General features: G+C 55.8%; 1 protein-coding gene across 5 annotated transcripts in view; it reads left to right on the top strand.

The window, feature by feature from the left end:
* Nucleotides 1-14,667, top strand: part of RALGDS (ral guanine nucleotide dissociation stimulator) — a 56,483-nt gene extending 41,816 nt beyond the window's left edge. For 3 of the 5 annotated variants that reach the window (XM_054646660.2, XM_077188947.1, XM_054646657.2), the window contains exons 2-18: nucleotides 6,671-6,781; nucleotides 7,194-7,387; nucleotides 7,748-7,822; nucleotides 7,969-8,162; nucleotides 8,517-8,638; nucleotides 8,772-8,987; nucleotides 9,107-9,210; nucleotides 9,537-9,621; nucleotides 10,283-10,360; nucleotides 10,446-10,532; nucleotides 10,814-10,846; nucleotides 11,002-11,123; nucleotides 11,256-11,351; nucleotides 11,498-11,699; nucleotides 11,887-12,246; nucleotides 12,359-12,473; nucleotides 12,642-14,667. In XM_054646660.2, coding sequence (XP_054502635.1) covers nucleotides 6,671-6,781; nucleotides 7,194-7,387; nucleotides 7,748-7,822; nucleotides 7,969-8,162; nucleotides 8,517-8,638; nucleotides 8,772-8,987; nucleotides 9,107-9,210; nucleotides 9,537-9,621; nucleotides 10,283-10,360; nucleotides 10,446-10,532; nucleotides 10,814-10,846; nucleotides 11,002-11,123; nucleotides 11,256-11,351; nucleotides 11,498-11,699; nucleotides 11,887-12,246; nucleotides 12,359-12,473; nucleotides 12,642-12,817 — 2,370 coding nt within the window. In that variant the 3' untranslated portion in view covers nucleotides 12,818-14,667. The remainder of the gene's footprint in view (nucleotides 1-6,670; nucleotides 6,782-7,193; nucleotides 7,388-7,747; nucleotides 7,823-7,968; nucleotides 8,163-8,516; nucleotides 8,639-8,771; nucleotides 8,988-9,106; nucleotides 9,211-9,536; nucleotides 9,622-10,282; nucleotides 10,361-10,445; nucleotides 10,533-10,813; nucleotides 10,847-11,001; nucleotides 11,124-11,255; nucleotides 11,352-11,497; nucleotides 11,700-11,886; nucleotides 12,247-12,358; nucleotides 12,474-12,641) is intronic. The other 2 variants (XM_054646658.2, XM_054646659.2) reach the window with 2 other exon arrangements.
* Nucleotides 14,668-16,648: the final 1,981 nt, after the last annotated feature.

Below are 16,648 nucleotides of genomic sequence, written 5' to 3'. Positions count from 1 at the left end.
ATTGCAGATGTTTCTGTTCCATCTCAGTAAAACGCAAACCTTTTGTTCTGAGCCGAAATGACTTGGAATGAGAGGCTCAATCTTTATTTAACCTCGCGGAGCAGTACCCACATTAATTTTTCATGCTCCGTTTTTCACCAGCCGCGTCGTTCTGGTTTCACTTCCAGTAATGCCCCGGGGGTGTGGGCGAGTCGGTGGCGCAGCAGTGGCTCTGTGAGCAGGGCTGTGTCCCTCTGCTCCGAGCCTGCCCCTGTGCTGGCTCCGGGCAGGGATGCTCCAGGGCCGTCACGAGCACGGGGCTCAGGGCTGTGGAGCCAGAGCCAGATCTGCTGTGTCGGCGGGATCTTTTTTTCCATCGACTTAGAGAGGAAGCAAAACCTGCTGCACTCAGTTTTCTTCGAATAGCCTGCGAGGGGAGCCCATCCCTGCACGTCCCCTGGGAGGGGACACGGGGTGGTGTTTCCATATGGGGTGCAGATGGGTGGTGGCTTCCTGGGTGTAGGAAACTCAGGGTTTGCAGTTCATCAGTCATCCCTGTTGTGGCTGGAGTTTGTTTTTCCCTGGGGAGTCCCCCTGTCAGCCTGATCCCCCAGCCACCTGCATTTCCCCACCTCAGGGGTCTGATCCTGCCCCTTGGAGGCTGGGGATGGAGTGGTCATGCAGAGCCTTTGATTTCCAATCCACAAAAAGAATGGAACAAGTCTCTCCACGTGGGAAGGCTCTTAGTTTTCTCTAAAAGCAAACCAGGAGCAAGTGGGGGAGGAATCCTGCTTATCTGCTTTGTCTCGTTCCTGGACTGAGGCTGAGCTCCTAATCCTTGCTCCAGCCACTGAGTCACTGCGTGTGAGTCACAAGATGCCTCTGTAACCCAGCTGCCAGCTTCCCTTCCCTTCTCCCTGGGCTGCCAGGGTGGAGAAGGCTGCCTTTGGATATCCTCTGGGTCACAGACACAGGGTCAGAGCTGCTGGTGGTCTCAGAGCCCAAGAGAGGAGAGGTGTAAGATCCCTACAAGAGGCAGATATGGGGTGATGTGGCCTCTCTTTCTCTCTGCCCCATCGTGGTGCTGGGTGATGCTCTGGCTCCAGGGCTGTTCCCCTGAGGCACAGCTTTCTGTGCTGAAACATCTGGAGCAGAGTGTCAGGAAAACCCAGCTGTGGAGCCCAGCATCTGCTGGGGAGAGAACAGGCCCTCAGCTGTTGCCACTGGCCTGGTGTCCTGGCAAAATCACCCTTTTTCATGGTGGGTTTTTCAATCACCCTTTTTCACCTTTTTCATGGTGGGTTTGAGTTCAGCTTCTGGCCCTTTTTCTGTTCTTTTCCTGTTTCCCCTTTTGTTGCTGTGTTTTTATGGGCTGCTGGAATCAGTCCTGGTTTGAGGCAGCTCGGAGCAGGCAGGAAGGAAGGCAGAGAGTGTTGAAAACCCAAAGGAATTGTGTCTTTCTGCTGGACATCTCTGCATGGGGAGCAGGGGCTGGGTACACCCAGCTGTGGCAGGGGACTGAGCTCCATCAGCAGGGGGAAAGGAGACAGTGGGAGATGAACTTGCCCAGCTGGAGAGAACCACCCCAGTGCCACCATGGCCATGGCTGGGAATTAACAGTTTAACACCCATGGCTGGGATGATGTTTTGGAGCAAAAGTGCTCCTGCCCTCAGTGGGGCTGCTGCTCCATGGGACATGCTGTGAGTCACCAGCGTGGGCACCTTTCCTTCCCCTAAAGCAGGGGATGTTTGTCAGCTTCCTCAGCACTTGGGGTAGTCCTTGGAGCCTTCCTGAGCACAGCCAGGGGAAGGAAACTGTGAGTGCCAGGAGTGGATGATCCCTCCAGGCAGAGCTGTGGGGGAAGAGCCACCACAGGGCTTTTTGCCTGGAAGTCCCCATGGGGGGAAGAGTGTTGTGCTGTGTGTGCTTATTTTGGACGTGTAGGACAGAGGGTGCTTCTGCTTTTGTGGTCTTTATCTTCGGTTCACAGAACTGAGCTTGTTTTCCTTTCACTACCCGGGGCTGACTTTTTTCCTATTTCCTTTTACATAATGTCATACACTCAGCTTTGCATAAGAGGTCCCAGAGTCGCTGCTGTTGCTTGCAGGGGTTCAGGGTTTGCTCCTGGGGGTGAAATGAAAGTGAGCTGGGGGTTGGTGTTGGACATGGGCCGAGCTGGAGCTGCTTTCCTCTGTTTCTGGAAAGGCCCATTTCCCGTTGCTAGTGGGAAGGGATTATTCTGAGAAAGGGCTGGGGATTGTAAAGACCAAACCCCCACTTGCTGTTCCTGGCTTTACCACCTTTCATCGGGTGCTTTTGAGCTTGTGCAAGCACGGAGCTTCAATGGGAAACCCCTGGTGACGTCTCTGAGGCTCAGCTCTGCCTTTTCTTGTCTCTGTTAATTCCCAACAGGCACACATTCCTGCCTTCCCAGGGACAGGGTTAGTGCCTGCTCCTCTCTTGTGGCTGGTAGCAGCAGCCCCTTTGAATTCAGCAGAGATACTCTCAGTGCTGCTCTGTACCTGTCTGTAGAACAGGCATTTTGTGTAACTCAACAGAAAGGGGAGCAGAGTAACACAAATATCTTGATTGTTAAACCAGCTGTGGTCCAGAGAGCATCAGCAAAAGCACTTTAAGCAGTTGTGCCTCCTCCACATGTGCTGAAATTAATACCTTTTTCCACTAACAGTTCATTATTTTTGTGCCTTTGGAGGCCAGTGCACTAACCTGGGGCACGTGGGACCAGAGCTCTTAAGACCTGGTAATTGTTGGGTAATTGTCTGTGTGTAAGTGTGGGGATGCAGCCGTGCTCACACTTAATCCTGCACTTTGCTCCTGTCTAACTAAAACCACCTTTGTGACCGAGCTCAAACACTTTCCAAAATGCAGAGCCTGAGCCAATGTTTTGCTTTGCTGTTTGGTTTTTGCATTTTCCCCTCCTTTCATCTGTCGGGAAGAGCCGAAGGCAGAGTCCCTGCTGCTGCTCTCTGCCCGGCTCTCAGGGTCCCTCACACCCTTCCTCCAGGCTCACAAACCTTGGCTGCATCTTAGAGCTCCTTATTAATCCTCTGTGTGAAGACGTGGGGTTTGACACCACGCCGAGTACAAGAACATTCAGCAGAGAGCAGAAGAGTTTATTGCACGGAGCAGGAATTCCTCCCTGGTGTAGTCACAAAAGCTTTGAACCATCAGTGGGAGCTCCAGGGCTGGCTGCAATTGGAAGAGGCAGTCCCCAGGCCCAGGGCAGCCATCTGGTGCAGGCTCCCGTTTCATATTTCAGGGGATGAACTCCTGCAGAGTTCACTCACTGCTTCTGCAAAAGCCTCTGCTCTGCACAACTGGGGAGAGTTAAACATGTGGCTTTTCCTTGTGCCCCTTGTGCTCCAGCCTTTCTCCTGGTGTGTGGAGAGGACCAGGATTGCACATTGAACTCTGGAGAAATCAAAGAAAACTTCATTTTTTTTGTGTATTCCCTTTTCTTGATGCCCATCTTGAAATGTGTTGGACCTCACTTTCTGGGCTGCCAAGTCCCACCTGTATGAATTTGGTGGAAGGTGCAGATGCCATAATCATCAAATCTTGTTGCAGATGTTTAAAGCACTGCCTGAGCCTGTTGGATTCATCCCTTGTGCCAACAGAAGGGGCTGTTCACCTGTGTCTCACCCTCAGGCTGAGGTGGAGGAGGGTTTGTGTGCTGGCTGAGCCTGAGTCATGTTCCCTTCTGAGGGGCAGAAAATCCCAGCAGATGTGCAGGGCAGGCAGCAGTGACTGTTGCAATATTCAGTGATTGCTGCCTCCAAGGCCCTGTCTGCTCTGCATCTTTTGAAACAGTGTTATTTCCAATGATCTAAGTAAAGGAAAGCACTCATCTGTCTCTTTAGAGACCATTTTGAAGGCATTCAGCTTTGGCTGACTCGCTGGTGTGAGTGCAGGATTCTGCCTGGCCAGCACAAACATAAGGCACAGGTCAAGGTTTTGAGACTGTCCCTGCCCTGCTCCCAGCTCACCTGCAAGGGGAGAAACGTGTGCTTGGTGCAGGTGCTGGAATGAGACTCCTCTGGCTCCATCCTGCTGCTGCTTTTTTGCTTTGGGTTGGTTTTTAACCGATGTGCGCGGAATGCGCAATCAGCATCTCACAGGAGCAGCCGTAGCAAAGAGGAAGCTCACACGGAATATAAATAACCAAATTTTAGAATGTCCCAGTGTAGCAGCTCTCCTGGCTCTTGGCAGGAGCCTGCAGACCGCTGGGAAGCCGTGGCCTCCGTGTGTGGTTTGCAAAGGGGGAACTTTGGGGGATATCACGCAAGTCAGCAAGGCAAAAAATGAATGAATCTGACAGTCTTGGATATGGGAAGGAAATGAAATTTGCTTTTCTGCACATCAGAGTGGGGTGTATCCCCTGCACGTGACATGAAATGCAGAGTGAAAACCCTGCACAGTTGTGGCAATAATTTCCACTGTAGTTGCACAGCGGTTGCCAATGATTCATGGGTTGATCCTGAGATGGTTTTTTCCTCCCATATGATTTAATTTATGAATTTAATTGCATGTCAGCAAGCATCTAATTTTTCTTGATATTTTCATCTGGGGCTTACAACTGCCTGGGCAAATCTCTTTTCTGAGTTAGATTGTACAGGACTCTGGTCCTGCTGGACCCAGAGCTTAAGTGGGAGGTACACAGGGGTAGGGCTGACATGCAGGTTGGGTGATGAAGACTGGGAAAGAGCTCAGGACAAATTGGGAAGCATTTCCATGGCTTTATTTTTGTTGTTGTTTTTGTTGTTTGTTTGGGTTTTTGTTGGTATTTTGTTTTTGTGGGAAACAGCATCTAAAGAAGAAAGACAACTTGGCCAACTTGGTTAGGTGCTGTCAGTGTAGATGTTTGATCCAAAGTGGACACAAAGCTTTAGCTGTGCCAAGGTTGTGCCAGTCCCCAGGGCAGTGTACTTGAACACAAATTTGTGCCATAATTTATCCCAGAGCACAGAATAAGAGAGGGACAGACACAGGTGCCAGGAAGGATGTTTGGTGTCTGCTGCCTCATGTGGGTGCTCTCAGGGTTGCTCTGGAAGCCATTGAACCCTGGGAAAGGTTCCTGATGTTCACAGCAGAACCTCAAAGTTCCTTGAACTTCAGCAAACCAAACCTCTCCATAGCCTGGCATGAAGTGAGAAAAGCAGGTTCAGCGGAAAGTGAAAAAGTCAGCAACCCTGCCCAGGGGGATTCTCTGCCCTCATTCATTACAGCCATGAATGAGAGGCTTTTTCAAGCTTCCCCTCAGTCTCTGGGCTGGCTGTGCTTCCCCGCCTTGATTCCTTGTGAGGAACAGCCCTGGCTTGAGCAGGGTGTGAGAGCAGAGCAGTGGGCACTGCTGTGGTGGGGCTGATAAAGGAGGAGTGTTTGGGTGCACGTGGGATCCATCAGCTCAGGGTCCTGTGGTCCCTGAGGTGTGCAGCCTCTTCTGAGCCTGGGTGTGGCTGTCCCCATGTTCACAGGGCAGTTTGGAGAGCATTTTTTGCAGGGAGCAGCATCACTTCTGGGGCTCCATCCTAAATCCTTTCATGGCAGTTCTTCCTGAGAGTGTTGTTGTCAATGCTCAGGGCTCTTTGAGGGGCACTTGCAGGGCAAGCTGAGGGCTGGCTCTGGCAGGAGAGGTTTGTCCCCACAGCCCTGTGTCCCAGTGATGGTCACCTCCCCCTCTAACAGCTTACTGCTTTCAGGCATTTTCTCCTTCTGCTGAGCTGTGGGTTTTGGTGTGTGTTCGTCCATGTCCTGCCATTTGGTGAGGGGGTTGGAGGGCGGGGGAGATCCCTGCAGTGTTTAAAAGGATCTGGATAAATCTTCTTAAGGGAGGCACTGACTCAGCAGAGCGTGGTTAGGGAGGAGGAGGAGGAGGAGGAGGAGGGAACCAAATTGTCCTTGTGGGGCTGGAGCTGCTGCTGAGCCCGTGCTGGTGTGTGGTGCTGGGGGAGGCCTGTGCCTGGGAACCTGCCCTGAGAAGCATCACCCCTTTCCTCACCACATTTTTGGTGCTCTCCATCCTGCAGAGCAGAAATGGGAGCCTCATAGCTGGGTGCCTGTCACCCAGAGGTGCCTGAACCCTGTGTCCAAACCGGTCCTGGCTGTGCCTGATCTCACCCTGGTGCAGATCTCTGGGATTTCCCCCAGCTTTTAGCTTTGGATTTCTGACTTGTGCCATGGGCAGCTTGGTTTGACAGTGATTATTTTTACTATTATTTATTAGGGAAGTGCACCAGGGTGGCTGGTTCAGATCACTGATTCTCTGCTCAGATCAGCAGCCAGTGTCACCTCACAGGAGAGGCAGAGGCTTGGGGAGGGGAGCAGCCAGGGCTGGGCACTGAGCTGTGCTGTCACTGTCCCCTTCCCTGCCTTGTGAGGGGTCCCACCTTGCACTGGAACAGCCTGGCTTTGCTGAAGGGCTGAGACATGGAGCTAGGGGATGTGGGACAGACCAAGAGCAGCTTCCCAAAGTCCTGGCTCCACCGTGGGCAGGCTCAGCCAGCCAGACACACTGGTGTCACCTGGTTTGCATTTCTGAGCAGGTGAGGGAGAGTCCCTGCCAGCCAGCTGCTGCCTTTGGCTTGCTGGGATCCCTCATAGGAGCCACAAAAGCGTCTCTGCCACGCTTTGCTGTCCTTATCTCATGGTGTATCTTGTTTTTCCATGCAGAGCTCCACACAGGAGATCGGAGAAGAGCTGGAGGATGGTGTGATCTACAGCATATCCCTCCGGAAAGTGCAGCTCCACCACACGGCCAACAAAGGGCAGCGCTGGCTGGGGGTAAGCTGGGGGCTCCTCCTGCCTCAGGGGAGGATTCAGATGTTTCCCTGCCGTGGGAATCATGTGTTGGTTTGGGAGCAGGGAGTGGGAGCACCTGTTGCCCTCTGATGCATGGAAAGGGGTACAGGTGAAACAATCTGCAGCCCCATTTTGAAAAACTAGGGCAACTCTGATTTGTATCTGGATTTTGGCAACTCTGAGGCCTTTCCTGGGGTTTCCCAAGTGCTCAGGTCCTCTCAGCTGGGTTGCTGGCGTTTGCAGTCTGAGGAGACTCAGCCTTCCTTTCCCAGGAGAGGAAGATCCCTGTGGGGATCCCAGCCTGGACCTGACCTTGTGAACATTTTGGGAACACTTTGCCCTTGATGGTGTCTGTCCTCACCCAGCCCACTGACCTCTGCTCCTGTCCTGGCAGTTTGAGAATGAGTCAGCCTTAAACCTCTACGAGACGTGCAAGGTGCGGACGATAAAAGCCGGGACCTTGGAGAAGCTGGTGGAGTACCTGGTCTCAGCCTTCAAGGGCAATGACTCCACCTATGTCACCATCTTCCTGTGCACCTACCGGGCCTTCGCCACCACCAAGCAAGTGCTGGACCTGCTGTTGAACAGGTGAGGCTGCCCTGAGCCCCAAAAACACAGCTGGGGGTGGCCAGGAAAGCCCCAGCATCTTCTGCTGTGATGCCTTGGGGGTTTGGTGGCTTCTCCCAGCTCCGTCAGCGTGAGGGTTTTGGGACAGGGCAGGGAGGACACAACTTTCCAGAAAGCTGGAGCTCTTCCAGTGAGGTGGCCAGTGCTGGCTGCTTCCCTTCCTGTAATGGGGAGGTTGTGGCAGAGGGAGGAGAGCAGGACACTGCCCAGCAGGTTCATCCTGAGCCCGTGGCAGAGCTGGGGGTGATGTGGAGGGAGAAGAGGCTGCTCTGAGAGGCAGCAGAGTGCAGGGTGCTCACTGCCTCCCCTCTGCCCCCCCAGGTATGGCAAACTCCACGTGCAGGCGAATGGGGACCATGCCAGGCACACTGTGGACGAGAGGATGGAGCTGAAGAAGTAAGTCTGCCTGTGCTGTGGTGGCTCTGCTGGCAGCTCTTTGAGAGGGATCTGTCATCCCAGCGCTGCTCCCAGGCTTGTGGGCGTGCACACAGGTTTCTCCTGCCACCTGATTCCCTTTGCCTGTGTTTTCCCCCTTCCTGCAGCACCATCTCCTCCATCCTGGGGGCCTGGCTGGACCAGTACTCGGAGGATTTCCGCAAGCCCCCCGACTTTGCCTGCCTGAAGCAGCTCATCTCCTACGTGCGCCACAACATCCCCGGCTCCGACCTGGAGCGCCGAGCCCGCATCCTGCTGGCCCAGTTCCAGCAGCAGGAGCAGAGCGAGGCCGAGGCAGAAGGTGGGGTCCTCCCCTGGCTTGCAGGGCTCATTTGGGGCTGCAGGTGGAGGGAATGCTGCTGGTTGGCATTGAGGGCCTCCAAAACTTGAGCCACATGGATGAACACCTGTGAACTCTACATGGGGGTTCACTGGGAAGCCAATCCAACTGCAGCAGGAGTGGGATTTCTAAGTGGATTAGCTAATCTGCCTTTAATCCTCTGTAGACACTTGCACTCAGGTTTAAAATGACTATCCTTTTATCTGAGCCTTGTTGCTGGAGGTGCAAAGCTAGATGGGATGAGCGTGTCTGCAGGGGGTTGGTGTGGGTTGGTGTGGGCACTGCAGTGCTCAGCCTCACTCTTGTCTCCTGTAGCTGTGGACCACAGCAGCTGCACCTTCCAGCTGGTGGAAGAGAACGGGGTCGGTGATGGGAAGCCAGATTTCCTCTCCTTCTCCCCAGAGATGGTGGCAGAACAGTTCACACTGATGGATGCTGTGAGTAGTCACCCACCAGCTGGCTCAGTGGTGCTCTGGGCACGGGCCTGGCTCTTCCCATCCCTTTTTCCTTCTTGCCTGTTCTCTCCTCAGAGAACACCAAGGAGCCCTTCTCCATCCCTTTATCTTCCAGGAGCTGTTCAAGAAAGTGGTGCCTTACCACTGCCTGGGCTGCATCTGGTCCCAGAGGGACAAGAAGGGCAAAGAGCACCTGGCCCCCACCATCCGTGCCACAGTCTCCCAGTTCAACAGTGTGGCCAACTGTGTCATTGCCACTTGTCTTGGGGACAGGTCCCTGAAGCCACAGCAGAGGGCCAAGGTGGTGGAGCGGTGGATCGAAGTGGCTCGGGTAGGACAGCTCCCCTCCCACCTCCACCCAAAAGGGATGAGCTTTGGTCCTGCTGGAATACCAGCAGATCCTCCAGCTTTTTTTAACTCCAATCCTGTTATGTCCTTGTCTGCCCTCAGGAGTGCCGGATCCTGAAGAACTTCTCCTCCCTCAGAGCCATCCTCTCAGCCCTGCAGTGCAACGCTGTGCACCGGCTCAAGAAAACCTGGGATGAGGTCCTGAGGTAAGGAGCTCCTGCAGGGCTTCTTCCAAGGGGAATAATTTGCTGTGGCACTTGGATGTGTCCATGGGATCACCTGAGCTCCAGCATTGCCTCCTGGAGTGTGCCCAAAACCCAGGGGCCAGTGTAAGGTGTCAGGGACCTAAGGAAGGTGAGGAAATAAAAGCACCTCACCCTTCCGTGTGAAACACCTTGGAATGCCTCCCAAACAGCAAGGCCCAGCTGGAGCTGAGCATGACTGGGGTCATTGGGGTGAGCAGAAGAGAGCCCAAGGAGGAAACCCCACCATGGCAGAATTGCTGACTTTTCCCCTTGTCCCCCCTGTGCAGGGAGAGCTTCCGCACATTCCATGAGCTCTCCGAGATCTTCTCCGACGAGAACAACCACTCGCTGAGCCGGGAGCTTCTCATCAAGGTAGGGGGAAGAAGGACCCTCATTGCCCTGTTCCTGACAGGCAGCTCAGCTTTCCATGGTGCTCCAGCCACAGGGATAAGGCCCTGGCAGAGCTGCTGGAGTCCCAGGCATGGGTGCAGGCAGGGTGTGCTGAGTCTGGGGAGCAGGCAGGGGTTTCAGACCAAGGCTGGAATTTCTGTTTCTCTGCCCAAAACTTACTACTTGGAGCTGGCAAATCAATTCAGGGAACAGATAAGCACTGGGATGGGATCCAGAACACCAGGTGACAGCTTGTCCCCAGAGGCAGCTGCATGTTAACAGTCCAGTGCAAAGTCCTCTTGATTCCAGGTGGGGTGGTGGAGATGGTGAAAGGCTGCAGCAAAAACGCCTTTATTCCATGTGGAGCTTCTCCACAGATCCCAGCCTAGCTCTGGTTTAGGGACTGAGAGGAAACAAAATGCAAAAGGGAACAAAACGTCCCGTTAGGGAGGCATTTATACTGAAATGAGAGCAGCAGTTCCTATCCACCAAGGCTTTCCTCTCTGTGAGCCATGAAAAAGCTTTGATTCCCTCCTCTTTCCTACAATGAAAGTTATATAAATGAAAATGGGTGTGAATTTTAGCTAATAGGTATTAGTGCCATTTCCCACCTGTGCTGATCCCTCCTCTCCCCACCATCCAGGAGGGCACATCCAAATTTGCCACCTTGGAGATCAACCCAAAGAGGGCTCAGAAGCGGCAGCAGCAGCAGCGAGAGATGGTGAGTGTGGCAGGGCTGTCCCTGTGCCCCTCCCCAGCAGCTGCCCAGGCTGCTCCCAGCTCTGCTGACCCCTCTGTCCCCACAGGGTGTGATGCAGGGCACCATTCCCTACCTTGGCACCTTCCTGACGGACCTGGTGATGCTGGACACGGCCATGAAGGATTTCCTGGATGTATGTACCTCCTCCCTGTCCTCCCTTTCCTCCCAGAGCCTGGGCTGATAAAAGGAAGGCTGTGTCCTGTATCCCACACTACATCCTGTATCCCACACTGCACATCCTGTATCCCACACCCCATATCCAACTCTGCCCATCCACCTCTCTCCCAAGGAAATGGGCTACTTTTTCTCAGCAGGGTTACTCACACTGCAGTGGCAGCAAGACAGAGATAGACGCGGGAGGGAGCAATATTCTTCTGCCTGCTCCATCCTGACCTTCATCTCTTTCTTTTCCAGGGTGGGCTGATCAACTTTGAGAAGAGAAGGAAGGTGAGAGCTTTGCCCTGGCAGCTGCACAGCAGGGCTGGTCTGCTGCAATCCCAGGCTCTGCCAGTCACTTTGGGCTTGATCCCTCTCCTTTATTCCTTTGTGTCCTTCACTTTTGGGAGAGGGAATTCTGGTCTCATGGTTTCCATTTGCTGCAGGAGTTTGAAGTCATCGCACAGATCAAGCTGCTCCAGTCAGCCTGCAACAACTACAGCTTCACACAGGAGGATCAGTTTGTGGAGTGGTTCCACAGCCTGGAGCGGCTCAGCGAGGCTGAGAGGTGAGTGAGAGGGAGGTCCCACCACTCATTTCCTCTGACAGCAGCAGCTGCCCCCTGCTCCCTTCTCTGCTCTGCCTCCCTCACACTTGGTGGCAGCACAGGGATCTCAAACCCTCCTCTCTCCCTTCTCAGCTATGGGCTGTCGTGTGAGATTGAGCCACTGTCAGAGTCAGCCAGCAACACGTTGAAGGCCAAGAAAAACACGGGCATCATCAAGAGATGGAGCGAGTGAGTCCCCGGTGGGAGGTGGGGGCCAGCGTGGGGCATCTCTGGCTGGACATTGCAGGGGACCAGGCAGGCATGGCCACTGTCCTGCCAGCCAAATGCACCCTCACCCTGCCCCCTTCTCACCTGCCCCACCTCTCTCCTGGCAGCCGGCAGCCACCAAGCACAGAGCCCTGTGCCAGCGGCAGCTCCCACTCGAAATCCTTTGACCAGCTCAAGTGTGGGCAGTACCTGTGCAGTGGGGATGCCACTGACTCAGTGAGTGTCACCTCTGCTGGCTCCAGCAGCTCTGACGTGGAGGAGATCAACATCAGCTTCATCCCTGAGTCCCCCGACTGCCAGGAGAAGAAGGTACGTGGCAGCTCGCAGGGTCCAGGGGTCCCAGGGCCGCTGTGGCCATGGTGTGGGGACTGTCCCACCTCTGCCCTGGCGCTGGGGCTGGGGGGAGCAGGCGGGGGGCCCGGGGGCTGCTCTGGCAGCACGGCAAGGCTCTGGTGCCTCCAGTGGCTGTAGCTGTGTCGGTCCCCCGTTGTCACAGGTCAGTGAGATCCCTCTGGCCTCCCTCCCCCAGCGCTGGTACGCCCCGTCTGTGGCCGATGGAGAAGCTAAACCCACTGTGTCCTCCGCATCCCCTCTCCTCCCTGCCCTCCAGTTCTGGGAATCCACCTCCCTCTCTTCCCTGGACACGTCAGGCATCGGCTCAGGCTCCAGCAGTGCCTCCTCCTCTTCCGTCTCCTCCACGCCGGTGACGGCCTCCCGCACTCACAAGCGCTCGGTCTCCGGCATCTCCAGCTACTCCTCACTCTCGCTGCCCCTCTACAACCAGCAGGTCGACGACTGTTGCATCATCCGAGTCAGCCTGGCTGTGGACAACGGCAACATGTACAAGAGCATCCTGGTTAGTAACATCCCCAGGGAGGGGTGGGTGGCTTGTGCTGGTTGGATATGGGCATGGCGCATTTTGGGAGGCTTTAGCAGTGTTCTGAGCTCACAGCACTCTGTGCTCACAGGTGACAAGCCAGGACAAGACCCCCGTGGTTATTCGCAAGGCCATGGCCAAACACAACCTGGATGGGGACCGGCCTGAAGACTATGAGCTTGTCCAGATCATCTCGGAGGAGAGAGGTGTGTGTGTGCTGGGGTGCGGGGACTTTCCTGGGCAGCACCAGGCTGGAGCTGGGATGAGAGGTGACAGCAAGAGGCATCCCAGCACCTGGGGACAAACCTTAGCCCCACTCTGGTCCCTTTTCAAGAAAGGCCACCTGACTGACGCTCATCCTTGTTCACTTCCAGAGCTGAAGATCCCCGACAATGCCAACGTCTTCTACGCCATGAACTCCGCTGCCAACTATGACTTTGTGCTCAAGAAGCGGGGTTTCTCCAAGGGGGTGAAAATCAAGCACGGCTCCAGCTCCACCCTGCCCAGGATGAAGCAGAAAGGCCTGAAGATCGCCAAGGGCATCTTCTAGCCTCAGCCCCACTGCCACCCATCACCGACGGGGCCTTGGGGGCAGCTGCTCCGGGCTTGGCTGTGGCCACTCCTTGTGCCACCCTGCAGGGCAGAGGAGTGACCCTCACCCACGGGCGACAGCCGTGCACCTCCTTCCGCACCCAGAGCTGAGAGTTGGGCAACTGGTGTCGGCCTCTGCCTCTCTCTGCACAAGCCCCCATTCCAATCAGGTCTTTTTTTCTACACAGGAAGGCAGCAGTGGGGGGATTTGTCTATTTTTTTGTTTTGTTTTGTTTTTTTAACCTTCCACGGTGCGACACTCGGCCAGCCCGGCCAGCCCAGAGCTGGAGCCCGCCTCTGCCGTAGGTGCCTTGTGTCTGAGCGAGCCGAGGAGCAGTGACTTGCAGAGGGGCTGTGTGACAAAGCAGAGCAGGAGCCACCATCACCCTGGAAGGGGCTGCCAAGCCTCCTTCCCAGCTTTCCCAGTGTTACCTCCACGTCTGTCCTCCCTGGGATCACTGGCGTTTCCACCACCGCTCAGCTCTGCCTGTCCTTGTCCTTCCCTTGGGAGAAGCCACGGATGCCCTGGGCTGGGAGATGAGCTGGAAGGATGCAGCCCTGCACAGTGCTGAGCCCCGTGGAGGAGCCTGTGGCTGTGCCATGATGGAGTGGGTGCCTCGTGCTCTCCCCAGCTGGAAGCCTGAGTGGTCTCGCTCCTCTCCCGATCCAGCACATCCTCCAGCTGGACTGGGCCAGTTCAAACTTGCACCAAAGATCAAATGCCAGTGTCTCTTCTGCCAAGGGGGAGCTTTGGGCCATGCCCCCAGCGCTGCCAGCCTGAGGAGGAGGAGAGCAAAGTTCTGTCTGAAGCTGTGTAAATAGAGACTTTGGGTCTGTGTGGGCACAGAGGGGCCAGAGAGCTCAGGTGCTCCAGGTGCCCCAGCTGCCACTGCCTGACCCACAGAAAGTGCCACTCACCTTGGGCTTTAACCGGACTTTTTCAAACACTGACCATGGGAGAAGCAGCAATGAGACTTTTTTTTTTTTTGTATAAAACAAAAAAGTTTACTGATTTTTTTTTTCAGTATTTATTGGTTGTAAATAGAAGAGGTAAACTTGTACATTTTACTAATCCAGCCTCCCCCTGCCCTGCAGCCCAGTCCCTGTCCTGTGCCCCCCTGGTATTTAAGGCTGCTGGGAGGGATGCTGGCAGCAGCAGCAGCAGCAGCATTGCTCTGCTGTGCTCATGGGGTGCAGACCCTGCCAGCCCCCCCCTCCCAAATTCTCTACCACTAATTGCTTGAGCAGGGGCAGAGATGCTTCTTTTAATCATTGTAGGAAACACTAACCAAAGGGGGACCTTTTGTTGCTCCTGCCTCCATCTCTGTTTTTTAAGCGCGTCATTCCAGCAGATCTTTTCTGTTTCCCATCCGTCAGTATTCCCAGGTGGTTGTGGTGCCTTTCCCTGCTCCAGGACAGGGACCACACTCCAGGGGCTGGGGCTGGTGAGGAAGAGGCTGCTTGGGTGTGAGAGTGGCTGGCACAGAGCTCCTCCAGCCCCGCGGCCCCTCAGGCAGCGCTGCCCATGATGCAGATGATGGGAGCTCCTGGCTCCCTGACGCAGGGGCAGCCTCCTGCCTCCCCCCTGCCCAAAGCCCCTGCCCCTGGGCACCAGCACCCCTGGGAGGGTGTTCCCTCTGCTCCGTGCCTGCCCACCCTGGGACTGTCCCCTCCCCTCCCGCTGGTGCCACCGGGGGGACTGGCTGTACCCTGTGTATTTTGTACCACTTCAATGAAGGAGCACACTGCCCGGTGTGACTTGTACACAGCAATGTAATTAGTCTTTGCAATAAAATACTGATGCTCAAACGTCTCTGCCCCAAGGCAGGGCTTGTCCTGTCCTCCTTCCTCAAAATGCCAGCACCTTCCTGGAGAAAGAGGGATGGGCCTGACTGTGGGGGAGTTCATACTTTCTGTTCACTCTGGGGGTTGAACTTTATTTTGACAAATTGGCGTTTTGGCTGAGGGGCCAGGGCTCAATTTTGAGAAAACCTCATTCCTTTGAACCTGTGATTTGAAACTGTTGCACTTGCAATTATAATTTGTTGGGTTTACCACTGTTGTTACAAGTAACAGCTTTAAAAGCAACTGTAACAGCCCAAAGGGCCTCCTCAGTGGAGGAGAGGAGGTCTTAACTCCTTTTAAAAAAGAAAGCTTGGCCTTCAGGTGTGCTCAGAACACACTGGGGAATGCACAAGATCTAGAAAACACCAGTAGCTCTTGAATTTTTTAGGGCTTTCTTTTGGTGGGAACAATTCAGCTGTAGCTCTTTAATTTTGGGGGTTTTCTTTGTGGTGGGAGCAATGCAGCTGGCAGTGGCCAACTTCTGTGCACCTGAAGCTCTGCCCCTCTGCCAGCTGCCTTCAGTCCTTGTTACCTGCTAGCTGGGGAAGTCAAAACAGACCTGAGAAGTGCATCAGGTAATGAGGACAACAAACACTACACCCCAGGAAGGGAATTATTCACTGCCAGAAAGTGTATTTTCCTGCTGGCTTTATTTCCAAGATGACCAGCACGGCTCAGTGCTGAAGGCATGGCTCAGTATTTTCACTCCCTCTGGACAAGCAGAAGGGCAGAACCTGCCTTAGGGACTCGAGGAGCACTGGACTGCTTCTTCTCCCAGCATCTCCTCAGGCACTTCTTTTATTTCCCACATGGCCACCAACCTGTAAAGAGTGCACTCCCACACACAGAGAGATTTGGGAATGCAGCTTCTCCCATGTTCTGGTGTGTTTCCAGCTGGTTTGGATTCTGGGCTCGCTCTTGGGAGTTTGTTGAGCCAGTTGCTTTGAGGCCAAGGCAGTGCCATTGGATAATCCCTCAGCCACTGCTGCCATTGCATGGTGGGCAGTGTGCATCAGGTGCAATGTGCATCTGCCCACAGGAAGGTGACTGCAAAAGCTCTCATTAATGTCCCTTTTCTGAAGGGCACAAGCAACACCTCAACACTCCTGGCAGTTGCTCCAGAGTCCTGCCAAGAGCCTGGGGAGCCCAGGGTGGCTGATGGCCCACATCATGGGCTTGGGGGACTTACTGGGCAGGTGGGTGAGCTGCAGGTGGTAGGACAGAGTCAAGTCCTTGGGATCAGAGTGGCGCAGGCAGTTGGCCAAGACAGTGGTGTTGTCTGTGGGGCAGCGCACCTTTTCTCCAAACAATAACCGTTAAAATCAATACCACGGAAGGATACATGCGAGGCGCTGCAGTTTTCGCCCGTTGTGCTGCCGTGTATGGACCCGGTGGCGGCGGAAGGGGCGTGCCAGGGTGCCAGGGCAGAGGGATGGGGGCCGTGGCCGCGCAGCGGCTCGGGACCGGGCTGCAATAAAGCGGCGGCGGGGGCGGCCGCGGCGGCGGCGGCGGCGGCGGGGGCGGCCGCGGCGGGGGCGGCCGCGGCGGCGGCGGCGGCGGCGGCGGCGGCGGCGGGGGCGGCCGCGGCGGCGGGGGCGGCCGCGGCGGCGGCGGCGGGGGCGGCCGCGGCGGCGGCGGCGGGGGCGGCCGCGGCGGGGGCGGCCGCGGCGGGGGCGGCGGGGGCGGCGGGGGCGGCCGCGGCGGGGGCGGCGGCCGCGGCGGCCGCGGCGGCGGGGGCGGCGGCGGCGGCGGCGGGGGCGGCGGCGGCGGCCGCCGCGGCCGTGCAAATTGAACTGCGCATGCGTGCGGCTGATCCCGGAAGTGGCGCTGTGGTTGGATGAGCCGGCGCGGAGTGATATCGCTGGTGCGGGGGGGGGGCGGGGGGGGGGCGGGGGGGGGGGGCGGTTGTAGCAACTGTGCCTGCGTGGGTGGTGTCACTAGGGAA

The sequence above is a fragment of the Agelaius phoeniceus genome, chromosome 21 (assembly GCF_051311805.1).
Source record: "Agelaius phoeniceus isolate bAgePho1 chromosome 21, bAgePho1.hap1, whole genome shotgun sequence".
NCBI lineage: Eukaryota > Metazoa > Chordata > Aves > Passeriformes > Icteridae > Agelaius > Agelaius phoeniceus.
This window is presented reverse-complemented; position numbering and strand designations above follow the sequence as displayed.